Source organism: Neophocaena asiaeorientalis, unplaced genomic scaffold (assembly GCF_003031525.2).
Source record: "Neophocaena asiaeorientalis asiaeorientalis breed wild unplaced genomic scaffold, Neophocaena_asiaeorientalis_V1.1 scaffold275, whole genome shotgun sequence".
Classification (NCBI taxonomy): Eukaryota; Metazoa; Chordata; class Mammalia; order Artiodactyla; family Phocoenidae; genus Neophocaena; species Neophocaena asiaeorientalis.
This window is the reverse complement of record NW_020173679.1, coordinates 7,783,010-7,794,062: the sequence shown is the minus strand read 5'-3', so window position 1 is coordinate 7,794,062 and position 11,053 is coordinate 7,783,010. Positions and strand designations below refer to the sequence as shown.

The window sequence follows — 11,053 nt, the reverse complement described above, 5'->3', positions numbered from 1 at the left end:
CCAAGGGAAGCCTTTTTAAAAAATTTTTAAAAATTTATTGATTTATTTATTCATTTATTGAATTTATTCATTTTTTGCTGTGTTGGGTCTTCGTTGCTGCACACGGGCTTTCTCTAGTTGTGGTGAGCGGGGGCTACTCTGTTGTGGTGCGCGGGCTTCTCATTGCGGTGGCTTCTCTTGTCGCGGAGCACGGGCTCTAGAGTGCAGGCTCAGTAGTTGTGGCGCATGGGCTTAGTTGCTCCGCGGCATGTGGGATCTTCCAGGACCAGGGCTTGAACCCTTGCCCCCTGCATTGGCGGGCGGATTCTTAACCACTGCGCCACCAGGGAAGCCCACAGGGAGCTGTGGAGGGGGGGACCTGCACTCACCTGTGGCCAGGCCCTGCCTTAGGGCCCTTTCAGGTACCCCAGTCCTGCCGGGGGTACAAGCTGCTTAAGGGCATGTGGCCTGGACCACATCAAGGGGGCGGGGGCTCTGAGACGGGGCAGAGGGCAGGCTTGGGGAGGGTTTGGAAGCAGGAATGCATGGGGGCGGGGAGGCAGCAGGCACCTTGGTACTAGTGGTCACATGGACGTATGGTCCCATGGTCCCCAGGCATTCCTGCCCCCACCCACCTTCTCTCCATGGCAGTCTCCTCCCCAGGGGCCTACCTGGCAATATATTTCTGGTAAATGTTTACATCTTCAGTGACAGCTGGTTTATCTGTGGGCAATCCGTTCCTGGTGAGAGACACACAGGGCACAGCTGATTAGCAGACGAGGTGGCCTCATGCCCCAAGAGTGTCTGGGGGCAGCTCCCTGCCCTGGGGCCCTGGCCCTTCTCTCGCTCACTGTGTAGTGTTCTGGGCGCTTAGGGTGGGACTGGAAAAGTCCTTAGGCAGAAAACTAGCACAGGTTCAATTAGCCCACCTTTGGCAAGGGCTGGGCCGTCTTCAGCTGGCAGGGCTGGAGGGCCCTACCTTGGGCGTGGATCTGACCTAGAGTCCAACAGCATAGGAAGCCTGGGGAGCTGGGGCCTGGCCGCCTTGCACACAGAGAGTCAGGACGCCGCTGGCTGAAGAGGGGTACCAGGTACCACTGGGGAGGACGCCAGGGGAAAGTGCAGGAACAGCACCAAGCAAGTGTGGCTGGGTGGTCGGAAAGGCCTCCCCGACGCCGAGGGCAGCCCCCTAGATCTACTCCCAGGTTTCTGGACCCGCCTCCAGGAGGGGTGGCTGAGGGGAAGGGTCTCACTCAGCCCCACACATTGATCCATCAGTTACTTTGCCACGGCCTAGGGCTTTGCGCTGGGTGTGCCCACCCCGCCCCAGCCTCCTACCTTCTCTTGCTGCCTTCCCCGTGGCGCAGGCTCTGAACCTGGGAGCCCTGGCCACCAGCCTGGAACCCAGAAACCCCGGCCCAGAGTAGGGCTTTCCCAGCCAACCATAAGCCGGCAACTGGCCCTCACGGTGGCGGGCAGAGAAAGCCTGTCGTGGGCACGTGGGGGTTACAGTGCCCTGTGGCATGTGTGTTAGCAGACGAGCACGCGCACAGAAGTACAGGCAGACCCTGGAGTTACTGCAGGTTCACTTCCAGGCCACCGCCATAAAGTGAATATCGCAATAAAGCGAGTCACACGAATTCTTTTTGGTTTCCCAGAGCAGAGAAAAGTTACGTTTATACTACACTGTAGTCTGTTAGGTGTGCCATAGCATTATGTCTGAAAAAGCAATGCATATGCCTTAAATAAAAAACGCTTTATTGCTAAAAACTGCTGACCGTCATCGACAGTGCAGGGCTGCCACAAACCTTCAATCTGTAAAAATACGCAGTTATCTTCGAAGCGCAATAAAACAAGGTGTGCCTGTACCCGCCGTGAGGGCGTGTGTGCGCACAGCAAGATGTGCGGTGTGCGGGCGCGCGAGCTGAGTCTGAGCGATTATGTAGGCAGAGGAGCGTGTGCGTGCGTGTGTGTGCGTGCGCGCGTGTGCGGAAGCATGTGTGTGAGGATCTGGGTGCACGGTGGATGTGCATAAGGTGCGGGTGTGGGTGTCCATAAGTGTGAGCTTTGGAGGCAGGAAGTGGGCCTCCGGGCCACTCCAGTCCCGGGTGCAGGGCTGGCAGTGAGGGTGGTGCACGCCTTACTTGACAGTGGAGACGGTCCCCGTGGTGATGGAGTCTGTTTTGGAGAAGGTTGACTTCAGGTACTCGGGAGTGTTGAAAGGCAGGGAGGCAGGTGGCTCAGGGCCTGGCCCGGGGGCACTGGGAGCAGTGGGCACGCTGGCGAGGGGTGCAGGAGCCAGGCTGGGGGTGGGCGGAACCTTGGCGGGGCCCGGCTTCTGGATGGCCCGGACGTCATACTTGGAGGGACGCCCCACCTTGCCCGTCTTGAAGGCGATGGCCCCTCCCATGTCGGGGCTGCCCTCCCCGGGTTTGAAGAGGTGCAGGTACTTGACGTTCTCCAGGTCGTACTTAGACGGCTTCTTGTAGGCGCTCCCGTTCTGGGGCCGCAGGTTCTCACCCGTCTTCAGTTTCTGGATGAAGAAGTCGTACTTGGAGGCACGGGCCACCAGGCCCTGCATGGGGACACTGCTGTGTGAGGGCAGGGGCAGGATGGTGGCCTTGGTCTCCAGGTGCGTGGTGCTACTGGGCAGCCGCAGGCCAGGCAGGGAGCCCAGGGCCTCCTTGCCGGCCCGCCCCTCGGCTGTGGTGCCGTGGGCCGGCCAGGACAGCTGCTCGCCGGCCTTGAGCTTGCGGATGTACTCCTCATACTTGGAGAACCGTGCCCGCTTGCTGAGGGCGTCCTCGGAGGCGGGCAGCGCGGAGGAGGTGGCCGCCTCTGGCGTGGAGCCCGCGTGCAGCTTCTCGAAGCTGATCTTCCCGGCCAGCTCGTCCCTCGTGTTCTGGTCATCATAGCCAAACATGCCAAGGAACTCGGTCATGGTGGAGGCTGCGTAGTCCCGCAGCGAGGAGGCCTCTCCTATGGCAGGGAGGAGAGGGGCCGTCACCTCTGGGAGGGAGCAGGGTAGCCCAGGGACAGGACCCCCCCCCCCACCGCCGCCCTGCCCACAGAGGGAGGGGGCCGGCCTGGGGAAGGGTGGAGCGGGACATGATCTATGGACATTTGGCTCACTTGTTAGGTTTTACGACTCTTAAATTAATTTGTTTAAAAAAAAAGTAATTAATACTGGGGTAAAATAAAACGAGTTCATCAATGCCAGGAAAATCAATTTCCTAAATGTTCTGGCCGATGGCTTTTCAGTACATTAAACAAAGTTTCATAAATGTCTCCGCTCTCTTGCCTTGGCCTAATATGAAGGAGAAGTCATTTTACTGGAAGTAAGGCCAGATCCCAACCTGCCTCCCAGGGTGGGGGTGGGAATGGGGGCTGGGGACAGGTAGGGCTGTGAGCCAGGAGCTGGGCAGTCAGGTGGGACCCCAGGGGCTGAGGGAGCCACTGGGGATGTGGTCAGGGGTGGGCCTGGCTGAGCCTGCCTGGAGGACCCTCCCTGGCCCCCACAAATGGACACACAGGCCCCTTATCCCTGGGAGGATGAGAGGCTCGCCCCAAGCCTCCTCAGGACCTGTCCTCTTGGCCCTTCCCGGCCCCCCAGGCTGCCGATGGCCCCAGACAACAGGGCCGACGGGCAGAGAGCCCACGGATGTGTTCACTCAGACTCCCTCAGGGCCCGCCCACCCCAGCCAAGACTTATGACGTAGAGAGTCCTTCAAACCTCCCTGCCACCTTCTGGTCACTTGTGCTCACGCACGAGGGTGGGCCACCGAGGAGAGTCAAGGCCGTAAAGGCAGTGGCTGAGTCTGGCCCATCTATTGGGAGAATCCCCCGAAGCAACCTCCCCACAGGGACATGCATGCACGGGTGCACACTCGAGCTCGCAGCCCTAGCGACCTTCCCCGCCCACACACACACGTGCACACAAACCACTCCCAGCTCCACAGTCAGCTCCCCAAGGTGAGTCTCAGGATGGCAGGGGCAAGATGACCCTGTTCTGCCTGGCGCTGTTCACTGGAGACAAACTCCTTCCACACACAACCTTCCTCCACAATAGGCCTGCGACTCCCCAGCACACGCATTCCTGCACAGAACACTCGCTGAACACCGACCACGTGCTACACCCTGAATCAGGAGTGGGTACACACAGGTGGGTGAGACTCACCTGGGCCCCAGGGCACATGCGTGTTCTCTCCACTCATGTCTGAGCCTGCACACCCAGGCACACAGAGCGGCAGGACCCCAGGCTGGGGGTCCTAAAAGCACGGCCAGGGGAAGGCGTGGCCGAAGCAGGGGTGGGAGGACCGGGACCCAGCAGGGCAGCCGAGGAGGGCTTTCCTCCCAACCACACCTGGAAGTGGTCTGAGAGCGGGGCTGGGCTCTGGCACAAGAGAGAAGCTAGCAGCATGTAGAAAGAGCCTCTGAGCTCCTGGGAGGACAGGCAGGAGGGTAGTCCTGCGGGGACCGGGACGCGCCAGGTGCGGAGACAGGACAGTCACGGGCAGCACCTGGCACACAAGGTGGGCAGAGCGACTCAAGGAACCGACGGACAGCTGTTCCTCTGGGCGGGGTGGCCGGTGGGCTGCTGTCCTGGCCTCAAGCTACTTGGGGTTGGGGACCCAGTCTGGGAGGAGTGGGCCCTGGCTGCTAGATTCAGTGGCTCAGGGACCAGGGAAAGGGGCTAAAAATAGCTGGAGGCAGCTGAGCCCTCACTATATATGGCAGAGAAACAGAAGGCTCTGAAGGGCAGGCGGCTTAGAGCAGGGAGGGGGCCAGGCAGGGGTCCCAGGGGCAGCCCAGAGGCCTGCATTCCCAAGCCCATGGTGGGCAGCCTGGGCTCCGGCTGCCTGGCTCCAGTGCCCGGGCTGAGCAGGCCGCCCTGGGTGTCACCCTGCAGTCCCACTGGGCCTCAAACCCGAGGGGCGAGGCCTGCAGCCACGAGGCCACTGGCAGTTCTAGCCCTTCCTCCTGCCATCCTAGCCCTCCACTCCGCTGGGAGGTGCTGGGGCGCTGAAGGGACAGTGGCCCTTGTCCCTGTCCCTCCCCTCTCCTCAGGCCCAGCGCGATCACCTTGCGTCTGGGAACGGCAAGGGCTTTTCCTATCAGAGGAAACTGAAGGTCACACTTTTCCTCATTGATCTTGCAATGTTTGTTAATTACTCTGTCACCGATGTGGCGAAGGGTAATTAAACAGCTCTGTTTATATCTTATATGCATAATTATGTAGCTGTGCAGGGCTCCCCGCGTGCGCCCCTCGCTTCAGGGGAAGGGGATCGGGAAGCGGGCAGGGAAGGCTCGGGACACCAGGCACAGCCTGGGAATGAGGCTGGGGAGCTGAAAAAAGACCCCAGGCCCAGAGTTCCCGTCCTAGTGGAGACGCCCTCCCTCCCCAGAGCAGAAGGAGCTCCTCATCTAAGGCCAAGCAGACACCAGAAAGGCCAACTCTTAGCCATCTCGTGGGAGAGACGTCAGCCAGGGGACCGCGTCTGGGGCAGGTGGGTGTAACAGGATATGCCGGCTGGGTGTCGCTCCCCACATGCATGTCCAGGTACTGCGCCCCCCAATAGGCTCCTCCCTATGCAGGTGCGTGTGGACAGTCGTCTACCCACACGCCGTCCGTCCATCCGTCCCTCCATCCATCCGTCGGCCTGCCCACCAGTCCATCCGTCCATCCACTGCTTCCTGAAGGCCCACTGTGTGTTCGGCAGCCCACCCCAGCCCGGCTCACACGTCTGGGAAGCTGCCTTCTCAGGCCCTTCCCTCCTCACCCCTGCTGCCCCTGAGGGAAGAGGGCACGCTCCGTGGACACACACACCACTCCTTCCCCGCCGGGCCGCCCTCCTCGTGGGGTTATGTCCCGTCCGGGGCTTAGACACCCACCTGAAGCCTGCTTGGCACTGGGGCCACTGTCATCCTTGGAGGCTGCCCCGTCCGAGTCCTTCTCCTCCATGACGCTGCCATCCTTGGGGGGCTCTTCGCCATGGTCTTCCTCGTCGCTGCAGCCCTGGGGCTGCACCATGTAGACGCCCTCGGGTGGCAGCTCCAGACCCTCCCGGGCAGTCCGCCCCAGCACGGGCGTGGGTGCCGGCTCCTCGCTGTATTCCCCGTTCACCCACTTCTCGATCACCGCCCGCCTCTTGTCCTCTTCGCTGCGGGGGGCCCGGGCCACCCCCGACTCAGGGCCACTGCGCACTTTGTCCCGGGGCCGCAGTGGGCTGTCCTCGGCCTCCGCTCCCTTCTCCACCACCACCTGGCGGCTCAGCTTGGCGCAGATGGCGTTGAGCTTCAGGCCGCCTTTGCGTTTGGCCGCCATCGCGGGCTTGCCTGCAGGCGGGTCGGGGCACCGGGTGCCTTCAGCTGCAGGGATGGAGGAGAAGGGTCAGAGGCGTGTGTGCCAGGCCCGGCCACCCACCTCGACAGCCGGGGCGGATGCTCTGCCCCCGCATCCCCCAAGCCAGAGGTCTCTCTCTCCCCAGTGACAGTTCCACTGCCCCGTCCCAAGGCCAGGGTGTGTTTGTCCCCTCACTAGACCGTGAGCTCTATCCTCAGAGCCTGGCACATACTAGGGGGTTCAGGAATATTCTGTAAACGAGCAAACGAATGAATGAACGAATGACTCTTTAAACGCAAGGGGCAGTCTTCTTCCCAGCACCTGGCTTCTGGAAGCATTTCCTCCCCTTGTTTGGTCCCAGGAGGCAGGACAGACATGCCACAGGACCTGGCTCCGCCTTCTCTGCCTCGGCCAGCTCCTGCTGCCCTGGAAGGCCTGGCTGGTCCCACGAGGTCCACTTTCCAGCCCTGAGAAGCTGGGAAGGTTGGGATTCCTCAGAACCCCAGCAGGAAGCCCAGAGGCTGCAGTTACGGGGCCTAATCCCTCAACACGACAGCCCAACGCAACTGGTCGGGAACCGTTAACTAGGCTGCCCCAGCGCTAGCCACCTCTCTCACGGCTGCTGAGCGGGGGCGCCCAGGGTCCTGGGGGTAAATGGCAAGACCACTAACCACACAGCCTGGGACCCGCCACAAAGGCCAACAAAAGTGGACACACCTCCACCTGTTTATTTGTATATCCTGTCTGTCCGCCCATCCACGTAGTGAGCCCTTACTGTGCACCAGACCCCGAGGTGGTACCAGGGGCGGGCGGCGGCCATGGCAGACAGTCTTGGCTTACACTCCCTCTGTGTGCACAGGGAGCCCCACCGAATGCTCTCAAGGCAGGGCTCCTCCGTGCGGCCCTCAATAGAGAGGTGGGCATGGCCGAGTCTCCACACAGGTCAGAAGGCTAAGCAAGGGGACTCTGCTCCCGGATCCATGGTCAGAAGGGGCTTCACTATAATGGATCGAGACCCTAAAAACCCACACGCCTGGAACGCACTGAGAGGCTTACTCAGACAGGGACGGCCACGCCTGTGCCAGGACCTCATCTACAAGCAGACTTGGCTTGTACACACAGATGGTTGCCCCCCGATACAGACAATGCCCAGCTGCCCCAGACCCTTGACTCGAAGCCAGCTGCCCAGGGATCCCAGCCCAGCCCAGCCCAGTTCCCCCAGTCCTGCAGCCCTGGCTCTGCCGGGCCCCACCCTCACCCCTAGCTGGATGCCCACTCTACCCACGTTTGTCCGCATCTCCAAGTCTGTACTGCCCACACCCAAAACACCAAAAGCATCATCATGGGTTCCTTCTCAAAGCTCAGCAACGGGGCCCCTCATCATGCCATTCCACCTGGCCTCAGGGCCAGCCACCAGGCTCCGTGACACCAAGTTTCCTCCAGCAGGCCTATGGGGAGCTGGCCTCACCTGGCCCCCTTTGTCCCCGGCCCTGGTGGAGAAGGGAAGGGTGGGAGTGGGGAGCCTGCTCTATTTTTACCGGGAGGTAAGCAGCCAAGTGTGTATGGCAGACGGCAAATGAATCTATAAATATTTATCCCAAGGAAAAGGGAAGCAGAAGCTCCCAGGCCTGCACTTGCTGCTGGTGACACCCCCTCCCTGGGCCCCCACCCATCCTGGAGCCTCCTGGCTCTTGGGCCCACTCTTTGCTCCTCCCCTGCCCCCTACACCTGCCCTCCAGCTGCTGCTCTGCCCCAGCCCACCTGCCTTCCAGATGTTGCCCTCCCTCTGACTCTACTGCTGGTCCCAGGGGTGGCGGTGGAGAAGGGGTGTGGGCCTGGGGTGCAGGGCAGGAGGCAGAAGCAGGCCTTACTCCAAAGGGCAGATGCGTGTGAGTCTGGGGCTGCGAGCTGGGGTGTGTGTGTAAGAGCTGAGGTCCAAGGTGCCTGCCCGCCCGTCTTCCGGCCCACCCTGTGGGGCCTTCTCCCCTCCCCCTCCATCAGGGCCCTGGGACCTGCAGACTACCCCCCTCGTGGTCTGACCCCAGGCTCCTGTCCATGTAAACATTCCCTTGACTTTCTTCCCTAAAATATAAACGCCGTGGCCAGGCCTCAATGGGAGGAAGCCATCCGTCCCCGGCCCTGTCACTGCCCCTTTCATCTCCTTCCCGCCACCAGCCTGCCCGCTGCTCTATTTACACTGGACACTTCCTCTGGGAACAATACTGCCCAGGAGGCAGGCTTGGGCCGGAGGGTGGGAAGGCGCGGGGGCTGCCGTACTGCTCACCCAGGGCCGGGCTCCAGAGAGGAGGCGAGGGGCGGGGCGGCTGCAGGGATCCCAGCCAGGCCTGGGGAGAGGAGTGGGTCAGTATCTGCACGCAGGCAGCCAGCCCAGGGCTCCCCCAGCCTCCTGCCTTGGGCCCCAGTGATGCCGGATGGGCCAGGGCGAGCCCCGGGAGGTGGCACAGCACCATGGTATGGCCTGGCTTTTGGGGTCAGACAGTCGTCCTGGCTCCGGCCCCTCGCTAGCCCTGGGCCCTGGTCGAGCTTTCTCCCCGTGAAAAGGGCTGCAGGACTGTAAGACGAGACAGAGCGCTTGTCTGTGCCAAGCACGGGGGCCGACAGTCAAGGACCTGGGGAAAGGCAGCTGAGCCCTGGGAGGGGACAAACAGGCAAGCGTGGTGCCACATCTGGGCACGAGACCCCTAGACCAGGAAACCACACCTGGCCCAGAAGAGGCAGAGGGGACAGGAGAGGCTGGAGGGCTGGGCCGCGGGCAGGCTGCCTACTCGGCAACAATGGCCCCTCGCCGGCTCCCACAGTCTGAGCCTCCCCTCCCAGGGCTCCAAACGCAACAAGCCCCCAGCAGGCAGGCAGCTCTGTCTCCAAGCTGAGTGGGTCCTGCTCAGGGCGGAGAAAGGGAGGGGCGAGAACTGGACTGTCCCTGCACCTGTTGGACACTAGCTCACGACCTCTCACTATGATCCCGTGAGGCAGGTACTGTCGTCGTCCCATATGACAGAGGAGGAGGCTGATCCTGGAGCCGTGCAGACACTCCAGAGCCCGAGCTCATGAAGGTCAGGGCTCAGCAAGGTGCGGGGCCGCCGCCATGTCCCCACAAAGGCTCCAGGAAGTCCCAGGCCTCCCTGCCCACCTCCTCCTCACCCTCACTCCCGGTTCCCATAACACGGAGCCCCCTAAAGTGTTAACTGTGATGGGTAAAATGGTGCAGCAGATTGCTACAATAAATAATTTACTGATATTTATAAATATGTAAATCAGCCAGCTTCAGAAATCGAATGAAGGGAGGGCCTCGGGAGAAGGGCCCGCTATGGCAGGAACCTCATCACTCCCTCCAAAGGCTGGGGAAGGCCGGGGCTCCTGCCAGTTCCGAGGGAGAGAGGGGAGGGCTCCTGTAGCTGCACCTGGGCCCCTCATCCCTGATCCCTGGGGACTACGGGGGTGGCTGGAACAGCCACTTCCTCGCCTGGTCAGGGCCAGGTCCTCCCCTGCCCTGGGCAGCCCGGGCTCAAGGGGACCAGAGGCTCCAGTGCCCACTGCCCATGGCTGGGTACCTCAGAGTCACTTGTCCTGCCTTGGGTGTGGGGGTTAGTCCCCAGGGGCTGGGCAGGCCTGGCAGCCCCTCCCCACCAGTGAGTAATGTGTTTTGGGGCCGGGCGGACTGTCAGCTACCAGGCTCCGGGTGCTTTATGGGCTCTGCCTGGTGGCTCTGAACTCCCTGGTAGGAAATAAAGTTCTCCCTGCGTGTCCCTTCTAAACATTTCACTCAGTGGAAACGGTGTTTAAGAAAAATGAGGACATATTTCTTCCTAAGGATGCAGTGTCCCCTTTGGGCGGCCTAATGCCCGCTGTATATCAAGAAGTGGTGAGGCAGAGGCCAGGCACCCGTCCCCTCGGGTTGGGGTGGTCTGGGCCCTCCTGCCTGCTGCCAGGCGGCTCGGGGGCCGTGGGCACCGCTGGGTCGCTCTGGTGGCCGTCCTGGCCCACACTGCCTAGGGCAATATGACAGCTGGTACCCTCTGAGCCAGCTGTTTAAAGTTGCCCAGTGCTGGGCAACTCAGAGCATCACCTCAGTGGTCCCCCAGCATCCCCATACGGCCGCTGTCCTATCCCCGTTTCTGGGTGAGAAAGCAGAGCTCACAGAGGTTGTCAACTGTCACGGTCACCCAGAGAGTGTGCCAGAGCCGGACTCCCACTGGGCTCCGATGTCTCGCCATCTGAGACCCCACACGCGCCTCCCACAGCCTCCCAGCTAGGGTGGCAGCAGTGTTGGGGCTTCCCTGCAGCCCCTAAGAACTTGAGCCTGACAGGCCACAACCCCAGTGCTGGGGTGCTGCGCCTATGTTCAGGCTCTGGGCTGAGTTCTGAGGATATGAAATGAGCAGGTGGACTGTCCCGGTTCGTGCCATGACGGACTGTTCAGGTTAGACGAGGGGGCAGACTTTCAAGTCATTACAAGCGTGATCGCTGTGGTGAAAAGTCTCGGTGCTACAGGAGCAGCGAGTCTGGGAAGCAAGGAAGGGTTCCTAGAGACATCTGCTCCAGCCCTGCTCCCCACGAGCTCCCTCAGGGCCCCCCTCCCCCTCCACACAGCCCATCTCCATCTTAACAGCTCCCACCCCATCTCCCCAGCCAGGACCTGTCCCCGAGGAGAAGGGTGTCCTTCCCTCTTGGGCCCAATCCCATGCCTCGTTTTTGCAGGTGGGAGGAGTG

The 11,053-nt window shown here is 61.6% G+C and overlaps 1 protein-coding gene across 1 annotated transcript in view; it reads right to left on the bottom strand.

The window, feature by feature from the left end:
• CASZ1 (castor zinc finger 1) overlaps nt 1-11,053 on the bottom strand; it is a 139,349-nt gene that overhangs the window by 13,989 nt on the left and 114,307 nt on the right. Inside the window, exons 5-7 of the mRNA XM_024749892.1 lie at nt 5,872-6,348; nt 2,124-2,958; nt 651-719 (exon numbers count right to left, since the gene is read on the bottom strand). Coding sequence (XP_024605660.1) covers nt 651-719; nt 2,124-2,958; nt 5,872-6,348 — 1,381 coding nt within the window. The remainder of the gene's footprint in view (nt 1-650; nt 720-2,123; nt 2,959-5,871; nt 6,349-11,053) is intronic.